Source organism: Symsagittifera roscoffensis, chromosome 1 (genome assembly GCF_963678635.1).
Source record: "Symsagittifera roscoffensis chromosome 1, txSymRosc1.1, whole genome shotgun sequence".
Taxonomy (NCBI): domain Eukaryota; kingdom Metazoa; phylum Xenacoelomorpha; order Acoela; family Convolutidae; genus Symsagittifera; species Symsagittifera roscoffensis.
Window position 1 is genome coordinate 100,221,133 of NC_087062.1, and position 24,891 is coordinate 100,246,023.

A 24,891-nucleotide genomic window follows, 5' to 3' on the forward strand; every position below is an offset into this window, starting at 1 on the left:
TTTGCTGTTCGGTAGTGGAGTTTGCCTTCCTTTTACCAAAGAAAATGAATTCAATTTAAAAGAAATGAAATGTCAAACCGCTAAGCTTGAATAAATCGCAAGACTTTTCCTGAAAAAAAACTAAAAAGCAATCACCGCCTATATACTGACGACTTTTGATAAGTTTTAATAGATACCTGAATGAAACTCCATGTTTTACTGGACATAGATAGTTTTAATAGATAAAAGCAAAAAATGGAAAAAAAATGAAATTTCCAAAAAACTAAACAATGTTTGAGCTTGAATACCAAATTTAAGACCAATTTTTCTCGAGATTCCTTTAATTTTTTTTTGGCTATTCGATTGATCGGATCATCTATAACAATTGACCGACCCGCGTAAAATCGAAGATCTACAGATAAAATAAACAGATTTCAGATCTCTTGTAACTTTAAATAGTAAAACTTATATATGATAAATGGTTTTTTGACAAATTTAACCCTATTTGAAAAAACTGGATCGATCGGCAAATTTTTATAACCGCTAGGAAATCTGATAATTATTATCCATTTTCGATATTAGAAGTCGATCACATTTTTGGTGATTTTTACAATTTGGCTGTTCGATAGTGGAGTTTGGCTTCCTTTTAACAATGGAGATGCACTGAACTTAAAAATAAATTACAAGTCAAACCGCGAAAAACCAAAATTGAGCCAGAACAAATTTTAACTGAAAAAAAAAATGAAAAACATGAATAAAAAAATCACCAATACCTTTATAAAAGTACTCACTACGTTCATTACTTTTATATTTTTATACAGGTTTTTACAAAAACTGAGGTTAGCAGGTTGATATTGAAATCTTATTTTTCAAACGCAAGAGGAACATGCTTGTTTTTTGTCGATAAATTGGGTAACAACCAGGAGATTGTCTTGCTACCAATTTAACAAAAAACTTGATGTCAATGATTTTGGGCAAAATGGAGGGTACCGCTTTTATAGAAAAAAAGCCATCAGATAGTTGGAAAATAGTCAATAAAGACAAAGCAACAGAAAACAAAGTACTTGTATTTTGAAAAAGTGTCAACTATTGAGTTTCAAAGAAAAAAGTGGCCTTGAAGTTTTTGGAATTTCGAGAAACATTTATGCTTGGCATTTTTCTAAATAAAAATAACTCAAATTGATGAGAAGTGTAAAAATTAATTCCACTTTCGAAACTAGAAGTCGAGCACGTTTTTTGTGCCATTTCTTTTTTTTTGTAATTAGAGAGCAAATTTTGTCTACCTTTTAGCAAATAAAACTAAATTGAAAATTGAAGTCAAAAATTGCACGTATTCACAAAGACAATCGTAAAGTTAAAAAATTGTCATATGTGTGAATGCACTTTCTGTAGTTTTTAGAGCATTTAAGGTTTTTTTCCTGAAAAAAAGTCATCAAGATCTATATAAGAGTCCGAAGTAAGTATTCTTTTGAACTAAACTTACTTGTGAACGAAACTTACAAACTTACACTATGTTATTTAAGCTTAGTTTGGTTTTATCTTCAGTCAGTTTTTGGCGATCAAATAATTTTTTTATAGATCAAATGTATTTTCTAAGATCAAAAAGATATTCCTGAAATCAAATGAAAAAAGATATTTTACCTTTGAATATTTTTGTTAAGTTCTGGGAGTTCGAAAATTGCCAATTTGACCTGGACTAGTTTATGCGCTTTTGAAGATTTTATTTATACTGCTAAAAATGTAAGGCAAATGATTTATGCGTAGCAAAATATCCCGTATAACAAAAATGTTCCAAATTAAATTGAGGCTAGCTAATCGATCAGATTAAATCCCTACGACTCAAACTTGATCTTTTCAGTTAAAACTTTGATCTTTCCAATTTGATCAGTTAAAACATTTCAAATTTAGACACAATTGCTCGTTTATCAGGGCGAAGCTCTAAAAATTTAAGTTACTTTTTAAAGTCAATTTAAATTTTGTTTGGTTAGAAAACTGACAAATTTTTTTTTTCAATTTTTGTTTTTGTTTATTCCCGACACGCTAATTTAAACTACAGAGGGATGTGTTTAGCGTCGAAAATCCTATTGGCTGCAATTAATTTTAGTGACAGAAAATTGGGATAGTCAATAACAAGACTGCTCCTAGCAAAAGCCATGAATTTTTTGACTGTTCCTAATTTATATCGAATAGTTTCTAGAAAAAAATATTGAAAAACTATAAACTTTGGACAATATCAAAGCCAATTAGCTTGCCTCCATTCTCTTTAAAACATTTTTGTTGTCGATATAACTCACCACGCATGAAAAATTCGCGTTACACTTTCAGGATAATGGATACCATCTACAAAGCGTGCATAATATAGTCCAGAGAATGGCAAAAATGGCCATTCACTCTCAAACTTTCAAACTCCCGAAACTTTGCTAAAACTGATCGGAGGTAAAAGTATTTCTTAAAACTTGTGTGCAAGGAGTCAATTTCTTCAATGGGGCATATAAAGTTTTTGTTAAAAACTATTGTTTCGATCGTCGAAAGTTGAATGAATAAAAAACCACGCCAAGCATAAATATTCCGAACTGCTTTGATAAAACAATCCAATTTGTGAAAACTGAAATATTATGAAAAGTTTTGTTGCGCTGGGAAATCTAAAGGCTAAATTCTTTTTTTGAAACTAGAAATCGATCAAGTTTTTTGAGCTTAAACTTGAGCTCAGGACAGCTCATCAAAGGTTTTTAGATGATATGCAAAATATCTTTAAATATGATTAGTTCAAACTAAAAGGCGAAATTGGTGGTGAGGAAAAACACTCCGAGCAAAAATGTTCAGTCGCTTTCTGCGATAGTCGGAACAACGAGCAGTTTACTTAGACTCGTTTCACATGGATTAGACACTCAGGTTGATTTAGTGGTCCGCGCGCGGCCAGCCCACTCAGGTCCGGGAATCGAACCACCATCTGAGCGAATATTATTTTGTTAATTGGTCTGAGCAAAAAAAAAACAACCTAAGCGTATATATTCCTCGCTTTTGTTTAAATTCGGGGCAAAATGACAGATCGTGCGCAAGCATAAGGAAAAATATTATCTCACTTGGGCGCCCCATTGATGTACATAGGTGGAATTAGTCTTGACGGAGTGCACGGCCTCAGTGGTTGCGGCGTCTTCTTCAGTGCCATTGTGGCCACTATGGGCATCAGCAGAAGTAGAAGGGCTAGAAGCTCCCCTGGTTGTGTTCAAATGCTCAGCTGAATTTCTCTCTCCGTCAAAATATGTCTAACAACACAGTAAAAACATGTGATGTGCACTGAACTCACTTTTAACATGTACTTTGATCGTCAGTTCTACCAGAAAAAAAAACTCTTTTTTAAAAAATGAATAGAACGATGCAGAGATTGAAAAACAGTTGATTTTGTGCGAGGCTAGTATAAATGTGCGGCATTCAATCCTGCATAAGTACTGCATAATAATCCTCAAATTTTAAATAGCAAATACCGCTGAAACTCCGCATATCTGAAGCAATTTGCAAAAAAAAATTCGAAAGAACTTTAATTTTTTTAGAGGTACTCTCAGCTAAGGTCAAAAAATTATTAAACTTTTTTGCGCTGTTTTTAATTTCGAATGAAAAAATCGACGCTTGAAAAGCTCAAGTAACAAAAAATGCAGTTCGAAATAAAATGAAATTAAAATTCATGGGTGCATATCGTCAAAGTTTCCGCATATTTTCCCCAAAGAGACCCAGCATGTATATCAGAACTAAGTTCTGAATGTTGCGAGTGCCCCCTTATTCCTTATTAAATAGTTTTTGGGCAAATAAATATATTGAAAAACTATAAATTTTGAACAAAACGAATGATTAAATGTGAAAATTAATACGAACGATGAGCTAGCCTCAATTAAGTTCGGAACAGCTTTGTCGAGCGGGACAATTCGCCACGCAAAAAATATTCGCACTACGCTTTCCGCATTATGAAAAAAATTTTCAAAGCGCGCATGAATTAATCAAGAGGATGGCCCAATTTTCAAACTCCCAGCATTTTGCAAAAATATCTTTTTAAATTTGGTTTTAGGGATTCGATATCTTCAATGAATATTTTTTTGGGAAAAACTAATGTTTTGATCGCCGAAAATTAACTGAACAAAAAAACCACACCAAGCACAAAGAAGACCATGGTTGGATCGAGGATTTTCTCGAGAAGGGGATTTTCAAAAAAATTTCCAAAAAATTTTGTCTTTTTTTTAGGTCGGAGAAATTAACACTAAAAAGACACTAAAACTAACGCTGTTTGCGACGCAGGTAAAGTTTTGAAAAACAGGCCAAAAAGACGTTTTAAGACCTTTTTTGGAACATTTTGACCATAAAATAGTGCTTTTTTTGGCGCATATCAAAATCAGCATATGCTGGCGCCAAAGTCGCCGTTAGAAAAACTCAAGGGTTCGCCAGCCAAAAATGGATATCTAAAAATAGTACGAAGGGGGACCTTTTTTGTCGGCAGGGGTTCGAACCCCTGAGGTGGAGACGTACGCCCCCATTCCCCCCAAATCCGCACTGAATAAAACTGCTCGTATCAGGGCAAAGAACTGAGTGCTCCTACTTCCTCTTAAGGTCTATGGAGCAGTAAAACAAGAAAAAATTAAATCTTATAAATAAAATGGAAAATAAAAAACTTTTTTTAATTGAAACTTTTTGTGAAAATCATCCCCCACACGCCATATGAAGTACAAAGTGACAAATTTCGCTCCTAGTAACAACTATACTGTGGCAAGAAGCCTGTTTCAACCAATTGGAACGATTTCTGAGACGGATGTCGCGTTATTTGTCCCAAATTGGCCAAAATGGCAATCTTTGAACCCCCATTACCTCGCAAAAATTGATCACAGGGAAAATTTATTTTTAAATTGAAGCTCAAAACAACATCAACTTTTCAAAAAAATAAATGACTAGTTAAAAAGTCGAAATTGGTCTGAAGAAAAAAAACACCCTGAGCACAAATATTCTGTTACTTTCGTTACAAAAGTCGGAACAAAAATCAGTTTTCTTCAAAAGTCGGAACAAAAACGCCCTCAGCTCGCATCGCATAAATCAACTTCTTATTCCCACAGAAAGTTGCAAAATCTGTTTCGTGCTTAGGGGAAAGGAAAGCCATTCAACTTTGAGGAGACAAAGACATCTTTCACAAGTGCACCTTTTGAGTGCAATTTTGCCTTCGAGTGAGTAATGGAGAAAAATTATAGATCAAACGGAATGAGAAAAGGGCCGTTTCTTAACCGCGACAGTTTTGATTCTAAACATGATCGGTTTGAGTATTCTTACTTTGATGCTGATGGCAGGAACAGTTATGTTGGAGACGTTCGGGTCAGCTCGGCGACTTCCTTTGATGTGGGACTCCTTCCTTAAACAGATATCTAAGACTTATTTTTTGAACAGTTGCTCGTCTAACAGTCCACAGCCCCTGTGTCTATAGATAGTTTTTTTAGTTCGATAGGAAAACTTAAAATTCAATCCAATTTCAACAACCTTAGCCTTGTCAACAATTTCAATTTTAGTGGTGACCTTAGTTGATGATCTAAGTTGCCCACCGTTCATTAAGATCCCGCAATTGCATTGCCAGAACAACAGTGCTGGTTTCAATTTTGCCAATAAATGGTTAAGTTTTTGAACGAATAATGTTTAATCGCATGAAAAAGTTCGTTGAAAAGTTTGATTTGCTAGTAGTATGTAAAAGTGGCCAGGAAATTACATACTTTTAAACCCCCCCCCCAAAAAAAAAACAGTTTGATGAGGCATTACATTACATACTTTTAAACCGTTAGTGGTTGGAGCTCCACTCATGTTTCAAGGACACTCATGGTTTAAAGGGGGTTTAAGAGACGGATTTTGCGACCACTCTCAGAATTTGGGGGTATTGACTTGCTTACATGTAAATGACGTTACATAACTTTTATATGCACCTACTTGAACCTAATACAACTAAAATATGTGCTATATAAGAAAGCACCGGATATATTGGCAGCGTAGCCTAAATGTTGGCGGCGGTGAACGATTTCCTTCAAAATTGCATGTTTTATTCTTGAATTGTGAAGAATGAAAAATTGTCAAGTGAGGCGGCCGCCACCCCATTTGGGCCAAAATTTTGATCAATTTGAATTGAAAATTACTCTAAGCCAAACGAAGGTTAAAGACATGGAAAAAGTATGAAAAACTAAATAGTATAAAGTGATGAAATTTATTCAAAGTTTTCGACATTTCCCTATTCCGTGTTTACAGGAGACTGAAAAAGGTCTAAATTCTATGGTGAAAACTTTGATATTATAAAACAGTATAATAGATCTAAAATTTTTAAGTCTGCAAAAAATCTTGAAAGCAAAGCGAGAACACCGATGAAGAACACTGATGAAGGCCAAAAGTGCCCATTAATTTCGTTGCAGCCAACATTAAAATAACATATGCCAATTTTTATCATAAAAGAAAAAAATTTGTTCAAGGCTTTAGTATGTCTTAGTAGTTTTCTGCTGTTTTCTGTAAACAGAGTTTTTCGAAAAATTTTTTTAAAGCCGGCCTATAAACAGGAGGAAAAAATTGTAATTTTTTTAAAAATTATGGAAGAAAACAAAATGACTATCGAATAAAGCAATTGAAAGTTTAGGTAAAACTTCTAAGGAAAGCAACCAATCAAATTAGAGCAAACTTAATTGGGAAAGCTGGACTACAAGCTAAGGCATGTTAAGACACAAAGTTAAAACTTGATAGACTTCAGGGTTGTATTGTGAACTTTCAGATTTTGAACAATTGCTTAACTTGATACTACTATCTGGCCAATTTTGCCCAACGTCTTGTAGTTAAAATCAAATTGGTTTTAGCTAGAGTTCTCTATTCAAAAACTTGGAGCGCGATCCGTTATTACCATAGATAAGAACTTTGCTCAACAAAATAAATTTGGAGTTTTCTAACAATAATCTAACTTATTGACAGTTTCGAACTAAGCATGCTTTGTTCCGACCGACTCGACCAAAGAAAAAACGTACTTGACTGTGTTCGACCCAAGGTGCTATGTTTTGACCAATTTGACTAAAGGAAACATGTGTTCGATTGAGTTAGACCAAAGCTTGCTATATTTCGACCGTTTCGACCCAAATTGGCTACGTTTCGACCGTCTCCACCCCTTTTGCTATGTTTTGAACGACTCGACTCGAGGAAAAAAATGTTCCATTGTGTTCGATGAAGCCAACTATGATACAACCCATTCGACCCAAGTTGGCTATGTTTCAACCGAATCAACCGAAGGAAAAAGGTTTATACTGTGTTTGACGCAAGTCAGCTTCATTTCGACCGACTCGAAATTAAATTGCTATGTTTCGACCGACTTGACTAAAGGAAAAACAATGTTCGACTGTATTCGATCCCATACTGCTATGTTTCAGCCGACTCGACTCAAACTTAGATATGTTTCGATTGAATCGACCAAAGGAAAAACATTTGTGACTCTGTTTGACCCAAAAGTGCTATGTTTTGACCGATTTGACTAAAGGAAAAGTATGTTCGACTGAGTTAGAAGCTTGCTATATTTCAACTGACTCGACCAAAGCTAACTGTGTTCCGACCGAATCGACCCAATTGGCCATGTTTCGAATGATTCGACCGAAGAAAAAATGTGTTCGACTGCGCTCGATGGAAGCCAACTTTGCTACAACTCACTCGACCCAATGTGGTTATGTTTCGACCGAATCAACCGAGGGAAATGGGTTAGAATGTGTTCGACGCACGCCAGCTATATTTCGACCGGCTCATCATAAAATGGCTATGTTTCGACCGACTCGACTAAGGGAAAAAGGTGTTCGACTGTGTTCGACCCCGTACTGCTAACTTTCGACTGACTCGACCTAAACTTGGATATGTTTCGACCGACTCGGCTAAGGGAAAAAGATGTTTATTTGAGTTCAACTAAGCTTCGAGACAGTGTTCGACCATGTTTTGACCACACATTTCGCTCGACTTTTCGTTTTCTACGTTTCGACCACACTACGTTTCGAAGTTGTGTTCAACCAAGACTCGAAATAGTGTTTGACTAAGTTTCAAAGTACCCAAGTTTCAAGCTCTGGTAAAAGCGCTGGAACCCAAGTTTGATATGCCAACGCAAACAAACTTTTCACGCACAATTATACGAGAAAGAACAAAAAAACTTGCGAATTTCGTGAAAGAAAAGCATCTCAACACAATGGCACTTACAAGTGATATTTGGACGTCAAGAAACAATGATGCTTTTATTGATGTCACAGGGCACTGCATGGACACAAACTTCACACTAAAGTCGGTTTTTCTTGATAGCTTGCATTTTCCCGAACGCCACACTGGGAACGAAATTCTGAAAAAGCTGGATTATGTGCTGGGCTCATACATGATGGATGTTGCGAGAACTAAATTGTTTATTGTCACTGACAATGCATCAAATTATGGGTTAGCTTTACGGAAAGTGAATCAGATTATTATTACAGCGATTCCTTGTTTTGCTCACACGTTGCAATTAGTGATTAACGATTCGATAAAAACCGTGGAGGAAGTTGGTGAAAATCTGATCTGAAAATTGGAAATGACATCGTGGCGTTCTACCGTCGCTCCCATGTTGGGTTACGGAATTTGAACAAAAACCAAAGAGAACTGGGATTATTGGAAGAAAAACTACATCCAGCTGTTGCCACGCGATGGAATTGTGAGTACCTCGAAGAGGAAAAACAGATTGGGAACAAGCGTCCTCTAGCTCTATCATTGGGTGAAACCAAAAATGCTTCTCCAATAAAATCAACAGATTAGTGGACACAAGATGAAGAGTTTGTAGCTGTCATGGAACCGTTCTTCCAAGCTACCGAAAAACTGTCAGGTGAAAAGTACCCAACGCTTTCCGGTGCTACTCCTGTTATATTTAGCCTCCAAGAAGTGTGAGAAAAACGCTTGAGCAAACACAATCCCAATCTGTTCGATGCTTGACTGGCGCATTGCTAAGCAATTTGAAGAAACTGCAAAAGTGTGGATGTACAGTTTTTGGAAAACTGTCGTCGATGATCATGCAGAAGAAATGGTCGTCACAAGTGCAACAGCTGAGCCGTCAACAATTGACTCTTCTTTCTGGAGCGCAATTGATGAAGCTGTTGTCAGAAAAAGAATTCGCACCGTTGCAGCTCAAGACCAGCTATTCCAAGAACAGCTATTCCAAAAAGAGCTTGAACAGTATCGTCATGAAAAATGCCATGTAAGTAACGAAAACTCGCTTCTCCATGGAAACAAACTGTGCAAAAACTCCCAAAAAATGCCAAACTTGCAGAAAACTTACTGTGTATTCCTGGAACTGCTGTTCCCAGCGAGAGAGTATGGTCTGATGCGGGTAACATAGTAGCATCAGCACAGCAAACACCATCTCCCGTAAATTTTCGTATGCTACTGTTCTAGCGTGAGAATTTAAAATAAAATTTTGTTTCTCTGTTTCCATTTTTGCATCGCATCGAAAGTTCATAGAATTTTGATGAATTTTTCCGCATCGCATCATCATCGCATCGATTATTAAAAAAGCTGCATCGCACATCTTTACTTGAAATGTCGTAAATCTGTCTTACGCAAAAAATATTTCGAATGTATCAAATTTTTAAATTTTGACAAAAATGTTTAACAAAGATTGTTTTTAAATTTGAATATTCAAGTTATCCGACACTGATCAAGGAGGGATACAGAAATATGCCGCCATACAAAATCAAGAGGATTTTTTAACGTTTTTCGATTTGTACACATTTCGATTTGCGGATAAAAAAACACAAAAAATATTTCAGGCCAATTTCAACATTACTTGGAAGAATTTTTGTTATCCTTATCAAAAAAATGCTGATCATACAATTTCCATATATGGAAAATGTATGTGTAGCAATTTTTTGAAAAAAAAAGTTTTTCTTTTTATTTAGTACGAGACACCGAACTTCATGCCAAAACAAGAAAAAAGTTCTTCAAAACATCTTTGAAACCATTTTAGCAAAATGTATGAAATTTGTATGGCTAGTATTTTTTCATAGACCTCGTTTATGGAATTGTATGAATACCATTTTTGATCTAAGGAGGTCAACCCGTGTAACTTCTATCCCAATTGCTTTTATTGGGTCTTTCATTCTATTTGTTGATGTTGATTTTTAACCCAATTTCTGATGGTGCCTCTATTCAAAATGTCGATTGTGATTATTGTCTAGTTTGCTAATGGTCACTTTTTTTAAGTTGACTGATTTTTCATCGTAATAAAAAACAAAATTGATTTAAAACCTAAAACAGAATTATAGCCAAATAAAAAAATCATGAAAGCAAGGAAATAGAAAAACAACTGACTTGTTTTTTGAAAAAGTTTTCAAATTTTGAATTTTTAGAACAATTTACACTTTTTTTATATGATTAATTCAGTTTGCAAAAACTGGATCAATAGATAAAACTTCTAATTTTGTTTCGAAATGTAAATTAAATTCCATTTTCGAAGCTAAAAGTCAGTCACGTTTTTCGTGACTTTCAAACGTCAGCTGTTCGATGGCGGAGTTTGTCTGGCCTTACGAAAATTTTTGGGCTGAACTTATAAAAGAAATCAAAAGTCAAGAACCGAGAAAAAATTTCCGCTGCATTTTGCGGATTCCGCTGACAACTAATGGCTCCACGACAGTTCATGCTGACTGCGCACATACATTTTTATTTGTTTTTCGATATAGATATAGATTCCGTAAATTTCGTTGCAAGTTCCGCATTATTGGCTGTTCTTGGAGGAATTTTGAGCAATACATTTTTAGCATTTTTTGTGAAATCTAAAACAGCAAAAAAAACAAATAGGCGTGATGCGGATTCCGCAACAAATTTGTTTTCAACCTGTTGTATAATCCGCTTAAAACTCAGAAAACACAGTTTGACGGCCTCGCAACGTCGCTCGTGTTAACTTTTATTGTAAAACATTACCAAAGGGAGACTCTTTGGTTGGTAAAGTGGTCAAATTGCTGAGCATGGGAGATGACGGCCTCGACTACTTCCCTCTCTAAATTTGCCCCTGGTTAATTTACCAATTTAAAAAGCCTAGTAACCAATGGTTTAATATATAAGCATACTCAAGAAAAAAAAGATTTTTGCGACAACACAAGGATGGTCATCTAACTTGTTGTCGGCTGGCCCATCTGCATGAAGCATGCACTCTCCGGACGAGATGAATATTTGCAGGTCCAACTTCATGGCCATCGAGTCACTGAGAGAGTCGTCTGTCTGCTGAGTGCGGGAAGTGAGTGGCAACGTGGGGTGGGATGTGGGCGAGGGATCCACGCTAACTGCAATATACTCGTCCCCTTCATCCTCACTGTCTGAGTGTGGATCTCTGTCGTCCTCCCATCCACCCGATGAGGTGTGGGAGTCCGACTCGTCCAGGTCGTCAGAGTTGAGAGCCAAATTAGTCGAGTAGTCTGGCTCCACGGTGTGCTTGTGCCACGTGTCAATCAGGTCAAGGTCATCTTCAGCCGCAGGCCTACATGTACAAACTTAGAGCAATCGAAATAGTATTGGACAACAGTTAGCATTTATTGTCTTTGACATTTCAATCAGGATAATTATGTGGGTTGAAAATGAAAGCAGAGCTGCTAAACACACCATTTATCCGCAGCTGTTGCCGAGACTCGTGAGTGGAATGATTGTTTTTTCGAAGATCGCCTGCGTCCTCTGTCGACAGAAGTCCTGCCCAAACCAATCGTTTTTCCTAAAGACTCTTTTTGCCGATTGTGAGTAGTAGAAAACAGGGCTCTGCCGTCGCCGCCGGAGGAGTGTTGGCGATGATGAGGTGGCGATGACCCGTAGAGACCCACCAAACTTCCGCCGAGAGCGGGTGCGAGTGGAAGGTGTGCTAAAGTTGAAGAGTGGCGCGACCTACTTCGCCTAAATTGAAAAAAAAACAGATGCAGACATAGAAAAAGTGAACAAGTCGTACAAAGTGTGCAATTCAATTCAGTGAAAAACCAACAATATATTAAAACATATTTAAAAAATAACCTAGGACTATGTAAGAGTGATATACTACCCGCACCGAAGTTTCTCCGATTAATATCTATTATCTGGCGATTTTGAGGTCGAACAAAAAATTGTTCTTTAATGATCAATAATCTGGTGATTTTGTGGTCGCAGAGTAGAACAATCGATTATATAGAGAAAAAAAATCCATTAAAAAACTTTAATTTTATGTCGATTATATCGGAATTATAATAGATTATAATAGATTCCCACACCGAGCTCTCTTGGATCATAATCGATTATATTGTCATAATATGGTCCGCAATAAAATGACAAAATAATAGATTATAATCCATTAAAAATGGATTATAATCCTATATTTTTTTGTCAATATAATCCATTATAATCGATTATAATGGATTTTTCGAGGTGTTATTCATGAAATTTACAATTTATTTAAATTTATCTTATTTCCTGTTTAGTGCAGTTGCTACGTATTACGTTCAATAAAATGTTACACTTCAGAACAAAATTTCTACACTTTTTGGTCTCTGTTTTTGAATTCATCGCAGTTTAACACTTCATTTCACTGTTTTTTACCACAAACTCCCCCCCCCCAATTTAAACACCACCCCCACCCTCAGTTAAGCCCCCAGTTCACAACCTCCACCAGTTTACACCCCTCCCACTATTTACCCTCCCCCCAGTTAACCACTTTATCCCCCGCCCCCCGGTTTATTTATCCATCCCTCCGGTTATGCCCCCCCCCCCCCCCCCCCCAGTTTACAACCCCCCCCCCCCAGTTTAGCCTACCCCTTCAATTTTTCAGACAATAAAATCCATTTTTTGGAAAACATAATTGATGTTTTGGGTCCTAGATTTTACTGCAATTTTATGGCGATAGCAATAGTTTTTGTTGCGACTTTTGGCAAATTTATATACAATAGATTTTATTGCAACTTTATGGCGATTTCAGGGCGAAAAAAAAGATTTTGTTGAGATTATTATAATGGCAACATTTTCCGCAACATTTTCTCAGTATAATCTATTTTTATCCGAGAAACTTCAGTGCGGGTACGTTCATGAATCTTAACAACCAACATTAAGTAACATTTCTTTTCTTTCAACCTTTTTCAGTTTCTAATCTCAAAAAGCAAATACAAAAACCTTAAAATTTTCTGTAACTTCATAAGCAATTTGTAAAATTTCAGATAAAACAACACAATATGATGATACAGACTCAATAGGTAAACATTGACACAGCTGTGATTTCTAAGAAAAAGTTTTTTTTCGAAAAAAAAGGTCACTCTTTATTAATCTTGAGGACGCTTTTTCGCAACTTTTGTTCCGACTGCGTTATGGCCAACAGAAAAATTTTTGGTTGAATAATTGACAAAATAATTGAAAAAAGCGTTTTTTTCTTTGTTTCTTCATTTCATCCCCCCACACGCTGTGTAAAATACTAATGGTCTATTTAGCGTCTCGTATTGTGATAATAAGGTTAAGATTGTGATAATAAGCATCTTACGCATGTTATAAGTACGCAATATATCGCACCTTATTTCTCCCCAATTGGCCAAAGCTGATTTTTTCAAACGCCCTTAACCTCACGAAAAATGATCATAGGTGAAATAATTTTTTTAAAATTGAGCGTAGAATAACAATATCTCTCAGATGGTAAACAAAATCCACCAAAAACGCTTAGTTAACATGTCGAAAATTGACTGAATAAAAAAACCAAACCAAGCATAAATATTCCTCATTTTCTTGGAAAGTCGGAACCAAAAGAAAAAAAATTTCTAGGAGCCGGAATGAACTTGCTATGGAGCAAAAGTGAAAACTTAAGAAAAACTCTTTGTGACTTGATTTGGGTAAGAAAGTATTATGATTCTTAGTATAACACTACATTCACCAGCTTGAAAGTGTTTTTTAGCAGAGTATTCGATCCTTATATAAGCACTATGAAGCCCTTTTCAACCTATAGCTGGATTTGCTTGCAATTCATCCCGCCTTGAATTTTTATGGATTTTTATAGATTATGTTGGATTTTTATTGTCAGTCTTTATTAAATAACAAAAAGAATCGATTATATTTGATTAAAAACGGATTATAATGATACTTTTTGTCTAGCAAAACAAAATCCCAATATAACCGATTATAATCGATTCTAATCAATTATTTTCAACTTAGTTCAAAAAAATTATCAAAATACCCTCCGCCCAGTTTACCACTTTATCCCCCCAGTTTTCAACCTTCTTTCAACCTTTTTCAGTTTCTAATCTCAAAAGCAATTACAAAAACCTTTAAATTTTCTGTAACTTCATAAGCAATTTGTAAAGTTTCAGATAAACCAACACAATATGATGATACAGACTCAATAGGTAAATATTGACTCAGCTGTGATTTTTAAAAAATAAGTTTTTTTTTCGAAAAAAAAGGTCATTCTTCATTAATCTTGAGCACGCTTTTTCGCAATTTTTGTTCTGACTGCGTTATGGCTAGCAGAAAATTTTTTGGTTGAATAATTGACAAAATAATTGAAAAAAAGCGTTTTTTTCTTTGTTTCTTCATTTCATCCCCCCACACGCTATGTAAAATACTAATGGTCTATTTAGCGTCTCGTATTGTGATAATAAGATAAAGATTGTGATAATAAGCATCTTACGCATGTTATAAGTACGCAATATATCGCACCTTTTTTCTCCCAAATTGGCCAAAATAGCATTTTTCAAACGCCCTTAAGCTCACAAAAAATGATCACAAGTGAAATAATTTTTTTTAAAATTGAGCGTAGAATAACAATATCTCTCAGATGGTAAACAAAATCCACCAAAAACGCTTAGTTACCAAGTCGAAAAGTGACTGAAAAAAATCCAAACCAAGCATAAATATTCCTCACTTTCTACGAAAGTCGGAACCAAAAGAAAAAAAAATGTCTAGGAGCCGGAATGAACATGCTATGGAGCAAAAGTAAAAACTTAAGAAAAAAACTCTTTGTGACTTGACTTGGGTAAGAAAATATTACGATTCGTAGTATAACACTACATTCACCAGCTTGAAAATTTTTTTTAGCAGAGTATTCGATCTTTATATGAGTACTATGAAGCACTTTTCAGCAAATAGCTGGATTTGCTTGCAATTCATCCCGCACTGAATTTTTATGGAAACTATCCCGGTACACGCCATATAAAATACGAAGTGATAAACTTTGCTCCCAGTAACAAATCAGTTATGGCAAATAAGCTTCCTTCAACCAATTTGGAACAATTTTGATGACTGAATAAATCTCCACTTACGCATTAATAGCGCGAATTATATCGCGCGTTTAATGTCCCTTATTGGGCAAAAGGGCAATCTTTAATCCCCGATAATTTTACGAAAATGATTACAGGTTAAATACTTTTTCAAGTTGAAGCTCATGACAACAATAACTTTTGAATTTTTATGGAAACTATCCCGGTACACGCCATATAAAATACGAAGTGATAAACTTTGCTCCCAGCAACAAATCAGTTATGGCAAATGAGCTTCCTTCAACCAATTTGGAACAATTTTGATGACTGAATAAATCTCCACTTACGCATGAATAGCGCGAATTATATCGCGCGTTTAATGTCCCTTATTGGGCAAAAGGGCAATCTTTAATCCCCGATAGTTTTACGAAAAATGATTACAGGTTAAATACTTTTTGAAGTTGAAGCTCATGACAACAATAACTTTTGAATTATAAAAAAAATCCGTCAAAAATGGCAAATCAAAAAGACGAAATTTTTCTGAAGACAAAAAACTACCCCGAGTACAAAGATTCGATTGATTTCATCACGAAAGTCGGAACAATGATGGGATAAAAAATCCTTTCTCTGAGAACTTTTAATAGAAAATGAAATGTTCTTCATTAGTCGGTTCTGACTTAAATCAAAATTCGAGACAGAAACTATTTCCCCCGCCATTTAAAACTACTAAATAGGAACAAGACTGCTCGTTTCAGGGGAAGCCCTGAAGGTTCTGATTGCCTTTTAAGTCTATGGAGCAGTGCTAACATGAAAAACTTAAATGAAATAGAATAAGATGAAACAAAGAAACACACTTCCTCGTTCTAATTTTAAAGAAAACATGTATGTCCTTAACGCGCATTGAATTTCAAGAACCTTTTTTGATAGGCGTTTTTTCGACAAAATTAACCCAATTCGAGAAAACTAGATCAATAGATAAACTTTTAATTTCACTGGGAATCTGATAGTTGAGAAAATTCCACTTTCGAAATTAGAAGTCGATCGCGTTTGTCGAGACCTTTACATTTGTGCTGTCCGATAGTGGAGTTTGCCTTCCTTTTAACAACGGATACGGAAAGAACTGAAAAAGAAATCATGTTTAACCGCGAAAAAAAAATTGAGCGTGAACAAAATTTAAGACATTTTCCTGAAAAAAAAATCAGCAATCCCTATCTAAGAGTACCCAGTACCTTGATTACTCTTAAAATAACCACGCACGATCTTACTTAGTGAACAGTGGATTCATTCACGCCTTGGCACATGTATGTATTGAGTTTTTGTCCTCTCGGAGGTCTATGGACAAAACTATTGGAGTGAATTGAATTTAATGGGAGGAAGGGAAGATGCGATGCTATGGACTAACTTGTTCTTCTCGCTAGCAGCACTTGAGCGCTTGGAACTGCCGACAAAACTGTACAGGGAGGCCATCTGAAAACAAACAACACGTTAAACTTTTACCACAAAAAATTCATCCAACTGTTGGAAATAGATAGAGTTAAGCGTTAGGACCAATGTTCTTCTTTCAATTTTAGCGCCAAGTTTTTTCTATCATGTCAAAATGTTTATCATGCTATTAATTGTTAACATCAGAGTGATATCGCAAACTCAAATTTCAAATTAAATTTGAAGCCATAGGTTTAAACATATAATAATAAATTGCTAACAGAAATAGCCGGTTTCTGCGCAAGCAGCATTAACTTTTTTATCTAACTTTTTAAAAGGAAATTGGGGGCGCTGATAGAAGATAAAATTCAAATTTAAGTTGTTTATAGCTAAAAAAACGCAGAAAGAAATTGCAGAAGAATTACAAAAAGAGTTCACATGTAGGAAGCATTTTGCCAATTCCTAGAAACCGAGCGGCTCTATAAAATGACTACAAAAAGTAAAAATAAGCATCGCATTAGTGAAAATTCGGCTACGTGTGAGCTTCGAACATACGACCTAGCGAATGAGGGTCCCACTCACATACCACTCAGCAAAGGACGCTTAATAGGCTCCAAACACTAGCCACAATCAAAGCAGAGAATAGATGCTATGTAATTTGTGGAGTGCTGTCTGCTTTTAGACAACCGCGTGTTCAGACACTGTATTAACCGATCAGAATCGAGCCAAGGAAGAAAAGCTTTTCATATCTTCCTTGTCTCGATTCTGATTGGTTAATACAGTGTCTGAACACGCGGTTGTCTAAATACTGCTACGTAACCGCAATTTTTAATATTACAGTGAAATTGCCAAATAAATGAACTCTGTTGATGAACACTTTTACTTGCGAGTTAGCTTAGAAAAAAAAGATTCCTATTAATATAATAAGCTGATCGCAAGTGTAAAGACAAAACATGGTCAACAGACAAAACAAAAAAAAGTCAGCTAAATTATTTTTTGAAAAAACTGAAACTTTGAATTTAAAAGAAAAAAAACATGCCCTTAAAGCTTTTTGAATTTCTGGAACAATTCATGATTGGCCCTTTTTCCATAGAACTAGTGCAATTTGAAAAAAAAAACTAGATCAAAAATTTTTAATTCGCTCTTCAATTCAACTTTCGAAACTAGATGTCGATCACGTTTGTCGTGGCTTTTACACTTTGCTGTTTGATAGTGAAGTTCGCTTTCTTTATTAAAAGAAATGAACTGAAGTCACTCAATTGAAACTCGAACCAAAAAAACAAAAAAAAAATGAAAGTCAAACTGTAAAAACCGCAGGCAATTTTTTTGAACAAAGAGGTCAAAAAAGCAGTTTTTGGGCACTTTTTGGAAAATTGAGTTTTTTTTGGCGCGCGCTTCCCCTCAAAGTTAGTATATATTGGCACTAAAGGCGCGTTTAGAAAAATGTTAGTGTCAGTCGGTCAAAAACGGATTTCTTAAAAAGTAACAAAGGGGGAGGTTGTCTTTTTTAACAAATGAATAAACTGAACATAATTTTTTGCAGCTTCAATTTAAATTTTTATCAAATTTTTCATGAAAAAAGTAAAAAAATAACAATACGACCTTTACAAGAGTCTGAATTACGTTCATCAATTGAAAAAATAGACACATTTTTCACAGCACTGAGAGAACTATTTTGATTTTTTGTTACAATCAGTTGTTTTAGAAATTTTAGTTACAATCGAAATTTTAGTTACAGTCAGTACGGTTAAAAATGAAACAAAATCTGACCCTACACACTTACGTCAAAATACCTAAAATCAAGAGGCAAAAATCAAGAACAGAACAGAATTAAGACAACTAGAAAGAGTACAAAAACGAGCAACTTTTTGGATTACAAATAACTTCGAAATGAGTATACTGAAAGACTGAAATTTTTAAAGCTCCTTCCACTCTCAATGTACTTTGAATTACACGACATATTTACTTATTTTCTCTATTAAAAATAATCTTGACATTGATTTGAATACAATCATTCAAAAAAACGAATCACGAACGGGACAAGCGAGATTGCTGTTCATGCAACAAGACTGAAAAAGTCAAATGAAAATTTTTATGTACGTTCTAATACGCTATACAACTAATTTAGCCAAATTGTGGACTTCGAAAATCAAGATTATGACAGCCTGAAAATATCTCTAACAAAAACGTATTGGAACTTCCTTAACAGAAATTTTGCAGAAACAACCTGTGTATGTGGAGAATTTTTTGCTGGTGTGGAAACTGCAACCCACCGGGAAAAATTACGAACTTATAAACGAGGATTCAAAACCCATGGAGAAATCCTAAAGCCTACCCTACTACTACTACTACTACTACTACTACTACTACTACTACTACTCTACGCAATATTTTATTCCGATAGTATGAAATGGTCGGAACCATAGTATATGTCCGCATCTTGAAAGTTCATGCAACATAAATAATAACCACAAACTTCAACATCAATTCTAAAGCTGTGAAAAGAGCTCTTTTCTGAAAATGATTTACAAAATTTCATGAACAGCAAAAAACCAAAAAAAACTATTTTTCCGAATTTGGTTTTCGGGAAAAAAAATCATAATAAGGCATTTTTTAGATGAAATGAGTACGACTAAACTAACGCATTACTAACACATAGGAGCTACATATAAAAAAAGAGTAAAAAATGAAAAATAATACGGTAGAAAGAAAGACTGATTTTAAAATTTCTAAATAACGTTTTTGAAGTTTTAGAACTTGTTTTTTTTTTGATACGATTATTTTCGTTGAACGCATTACAGAGCTGGAAGTGTTTATTTCCGACTTCTCTTTAAAGTCAGTCAAAAAGTGTTTAAATAAAAAAAATGATGAAAAGATTATAAAAAACGAGCTTTTTCTTTTCTTATGAAAACAGTTTTTCATTTCAAAAGTTGTGGCCGCTCCAATCTTCAAACGTAAAAAGAATCGAATCCAAATTGTAAAATTATAAAAATTAATTCTTGGTAAATAGATCAGAAAATCATTAAAAACCATCATTTGATAATCGGTAATAGAAACAACATTTCAAAGCTGCTAACTCAAAGCAAGCTCTCAAAACTTCGATATTTGCGTTTGAGACAAAATGCTCTTTTTTGGAGGTTAGACTTAATCAAGTCTGAACCGTGTTAAATAAAAAACGTTCAGATGGAACTATAGCCCCTCGGGTTTGTATGTATAAAAGTAAAGTTATAGGGGAATTCCAACTCGATCGACCGGCGGTTTCGCCATTGTTAAATGGCTATACTCATGTTAGTCTACACGTTTTTCACTCTTATTTACGTTCGCACTTTCGTTTCGTTACCTGCGTTTACTTTCGCTCAAAAAATTTACTACTGCAACATCCTCCTTCCCAAAGTCGGAAGAAGTGGTGCGAGCTTAAAGGTCTGTCAGTCCGGCAAATTTAACGTATTTTAATGTAGTTAAGCTTAACGATGCAATCTAGAGGGTAAAAACGCGAATCAGTATTTACAGGAGTGATTGGCCTCGCATGCAAAGCCAGCTCCACTAAGCAGAGTGTTAATCATAACACTTCATCTGTTACCCGCCTAATGCCTAGTATGTCGTGGAAAACACGTGTAACGCTACGTACGAGGCCTCCAAAAGATGTGGTGCGTTGGGAGGGTTAAACTTCCAGGTTACACTTTCGTGCGCAAAATCGGTTGGAGCCAAAAGGTTCAAGTTTTTTAAACAGGCAAGAAGTTCCTTTGCTGTACCAATAAAGTTGGTTCAATTGTCCGACCAAAAGGTGCTGGGTGTACCGCGGCGCGAGATGAAACGCACGATGCCCATCACACATGAGCAAGGCACAACCTCGACATGTACGGCCCTGGTGTTGAGGCAAAAAAAAATAAACCTTAGTGCTCGTTCGAATGGGAACATTAAATGGTCCAAAACAGTCCACGCAGCGAGGAAGGTCGTTGCTTACACCCGAGGCGTTCCAACGGTAAATCGGCCAAAACCAAGCTGATCGTGAATGCTTTTGGACGTTTCTTTGCCGGAGTGCAATTACGGAGGCTATGGTTTCCTTGAGGCAGGCGAAGCAAAGTTTTTGCTCTGCTTCAAGTCTCGCTCATTGAATGGCATTCTGTTCCTTGAAAGCAGTGCAAGACCAAAGGGTTTGCATTTTTTACACAGCGGATTTTTAGACTTGCTTTTGTAATCACTAGGGTTTTAGCGCTTAATGCAATTTCTTTTTTCATTTTACCTCTAGAACCAATAGCGCATAACCTTTCATGGTTCTCGGCTTTCTCGTTTATCCAATTATTGAAATCAAAGAGACTGGGACGCTGCCAACTATGCCTAACGGTATGCATCGACCAAGCGGTATGTCGACAGGTTGGTTCCTAAGGGTCACGCTATTAAAATCATCATTGAATGACAAAGATTGAAAGACTGCGACCAGTCCTAAAGAGGAGGAGGAGAAACTGATGACATTCTATAGGCATTTTGAGGGGAGGAAAACTAGCTAATTTGTCCAAATGAACTCCAACAATAATATGAGGCTGACCAAACTATCTGCTAAATAGCAATTTAATCATTTAATAAAACTACACCATAACTGGTTTCGCGATAGCCGCTTTGGTTTTTTCGAGTAACGATCGTCTTCAAGTAAAATATTTTTTTTTTGTCATCATTCAGAAGACTAGAATGTATGGTTGAGGTAAATTGTTAAACCATTCGGAACAGCTCTGAAAGTTATCATCAAATTGACTTAATTTGAATTCTAGGAGCTGCTATCCGTGAAGGCTTCCAAAAAAATCTTCCGTGTACGGCTATCAGCTAGATTAGTGCCAATCAGGACATGTGTCACTCGTCAACGGTGGTAGATTCGAGTATTTCGCCGACGCGTTTTCCAACGAAAACAGGTCAATTATCTTTAAAAATAAGCCGATGCCTTACGGTGGTGCTTATTGTCCACAGGAAGATATCATTCTTTTCAACTGTAAAGGCCTTCACATTTTTATTTTTAAACCGTGGGGCAAGTGAAAAATCTTGAAGCTCTAATTTGGATAATGACAACGCTTTTTTTAGCGCAACATGTATCGAAACCCAACAACACATAAACCATCCTGCGATCTATCACCGAACGTGTGAAGCTGGATACGATCCACAGGTTTTGTGAAGTAATTGCTTAGAAGTGTTTGTTGGCCTAACAGAGGGTGGCCGGAGTGCCACTCGACAAACTTTTCCTAAAAATTTTTGGTAAATGATCATCCAATTTTTGGGCACTTTATCGCTAAATGCCTTTAAGTAATAGACGAGCCACGACGTTGAACTAAACCTTCTAATGTTTACTGCTTGTTCAAAGTTACCGAACGAATCTAGGCAATCCTCCATATGGAATTTTCCGGTAACCTCTGGTGCGGCTTCAGTTATCAATTGATGTTTTTTGAAAACACAAAAGATGCGCATGTCGGCGAGTCACGGGCGCCGAATAAATTTCAAGTGTACTGATGGACTACCCCATCCTCCCACCACAAAAAAAACTAAGCGAAGACTGATCTTGGTCGAGGACTCCTATCTGGAGAAATATACCCTATAGAGCCGCGGAGATGGCATACTTGTACTGTCGGAAACGCAATAGTATGAATATCATGTTTTTGTGTAGGTCTGGACCTACCAAAAGGGATTGATTTGAGAATGTGCCACGACACTTAGCAGCCCCGTTAAAAACTTGGCGCACCGTACCCGGCTCATTCGGATTAATCACTGGGTGGTGCGATCGGTAGGTGAACACGGATCATGCGGCTCGACGGTAACGATATAACCTTTCTTTATGTACTCCGGTACCTGCGTATTTTTCGCACAGCTCTTTACTTCAGCTTCTCTCCAAAATTTTGAATTGAGTAAGTTATGAGTAATTTTTATTAAGTAGACTGACATTGTTATCAGGAAGAACGGGCATCGACTTGTTTAAAGGCTGGATTAGATTCCAAATGAAATCAGGGCTTTATCTGGTCTGTTAAGGCAGAATAATCAACAACACACTTAAGGCACGAAGAAGTTAATCCGGCGGGTAGCGGTAACGGATCACTAATGACTCAACTTATCGGTAGGTGGAAGGATCATGTTGAGTGAGAATTTTGAGAGGAACTCAATCGGACGAACGGTGTTGTAGTAATTCTGTCTTATGATTACTTCTATATAATCTTATTTGTACTGCAAGGGCTCAGGTATATTCTTTATTCTTACGTTCTTTACCAATGTGAATGTTGTCTTTCACATAAGATTGCATAGTGAAAGATAATTGCGTGTTATTCAGTTCAAACGAGAGATTGAATTTGACTAGCTGAGTTTTGATGACCTTGACGGCATTGAAATGATTGGTAGACAGCTAAACTAGATCAACATCCAACTTTAAGCTGCTAGCGAGAGGTGCGGATACCCAAAAAAATCTGTAGATGCTCCGTCGCAAAAAACCGACGTCTAGACACTGGTGCTATCCGAGGATACTCCAACTGTTGCACTTGGCAACATTCCTTCCAGTAACTCTCCGTGATTTTCCCTGCTTACAGCAACATGAGTAAAAATATGTGTAACATCTTTCGGCTTAGACTCATGGGGTTTACTTGATGTTTTTTCCTTGATGGGAAAATTCTTGCAGAAAAATGAAGAAAGACATTGTGCATGCTCTCACAGTCCTGTTTTTGACGTTTCTTTGCCTTGGTGCAATTACGGAAGCTAGGCAGCTATGGTTCCCATTGAGGCAGTCGAAGCAAAATTTTTGCTCAGCTACAAATTTAGCTCAACGAGTGGCATTCTGTTCCTTGAACGCAGCGCAAGACCAAATGGCATGCCTTTTTTACACAGCAGGAATAGTGGGTATTTAGGCTGGCTTTTGTAATCGCTAGGGTTTTGGCGTTTGATGCAAACACGTTTGTTATTTTTGATTTAACCGGTCTTCCGTTTTAGCTCTAGAACCAATAGCGCTTAACCATTCGTGGCCCTCCAATTTCTCTTTTAACCACTTTTTAAATCAAAGAGGCTGGGACGCAGTCAATTGGGCCTAACAGTATGCATTGACCAAGCTTCTTTTAAGTGTGGTGGGAGCTTGCCAACAGGTTGGCTTATAAGAGTCTCGCTTTTCAGATCATCTTGAAAGGAAAACGATTGAAAGACTGCATTCAGTCCTGAAAAGGTGGAGGAGAAACTGATGACATTCTCTATGCACATTGAGGGGAGGAGAATTGGCTAACTTATCCAAATGAGCCCCAACAATAGTAGGAGCCTTGGCAAACTCTCTGCAATGAAGCAATTGCACTTCGCAGTCTAGCAATTGCTCAACCGGATCTTCATAAGACGAAAAAAAAGAAGGTTAGAAAAACCATGGTAAGCAGCGTTTGTCATTTGGAGATCAGCTTGCGGAATGTAATACACGGTACCACCACTGGTATACGGCAAGATCCCGCTTGAATTACGAGCAATCGGAGCGGCCAAAAAAACACATTCGCATTGGCCTTCTGATGGGTTGTCATCGCAGGTGTTCGCGTGGTCAAACCACACATGTAAGCTATTCGCAGCAAAGACAGGTGCAAAAAAAAGCTACTGCATTTGATAATTATGTGGGTGAGCAAACGAGAAATGATGAGACCTGAGGCACAGAAGGCGCGACAGTTTGCGGAACTGTGTGCATTAATACAAAACGACTCATCAGAACCTGAAAACTTGTGTTACCAACATCTGATCCCGAGTTCGGACGGAAACCAGTTTGAGGAATAGTGAGAGGTGGTTGATAATTAACAACGACATGAGGTGCTAGACAAAAAGGAACCGTAACAGAAGCGTCATTAGTATTTAAAGACAAATTTGACCTCGCACAATTTTGCCGAGAGACTAGATGATTACTGATATGCAAACCAGAATCACTAGATGCTCCATGCCCCTCAGTGAAAATATGACCACATTTGTGAAACCATGACCACAAAGCTATCATCAAATTGACTTAATTTCAATTCTGGGAGCTGCTATCCTTGAAGGCTTCCATAAAAATACCCGTGTGCGGCTATCAGCTAAATTATTGCCAATCACGACACGTGTCACTCGTCAAGGGTGGTTAGAGTCGAGTATTTCGCCGACGCGTTTTCCAACGAAAACAGGTCATTTATCTTTAAAATTAGGCCACTGCGTTACGGTGGTGCTAATTGTCCACATGAAGATATTATTCTTTTTAACTGTAAAGGCCTTCAAATTTTCATTTTTAAACCATGGGGCAAGTGAAAAATCTTGAAACTCT

The 24,891-nt window shown here is 36.5% G+C and overlaps 1 protein-coding gene across 1 annotated transcript in view; it reads right to left on the reverse strand.

The window, feature by feature from the left end:
* Positions 1–24,891, reverse strand: part of LOC134841269 (uncharacterized) — a 149,655-nt gene that overhangs the window by 35,668 nt on the left and 89,096 nt on the right. The window contains exons 15-19 of the mRNA XM_063857147.1: positions 16,600–16,664; positions 11,611–11,892; positions 11,129–11,488; positions 5,284–5,362; positions 3,063–3,245 (exon numbers count right to left, since the gene is read on the reverse strand). Of these exons, the coding sequence (XP_063713217.1) occupies positions 3,063–3,245; positions 5,284–5,362; positions 11,129–11,488; positions 11,611–11,892; positions 16,600–16,664 (969 nt within the window). The remainder of the gene's footprint in view (positions 1–3,062; positions 3,246–5,283; positions 5,363–11,128; positions 11,489–11,610; positions 11,893–16,599; positions 16,665–24,891) is intronic.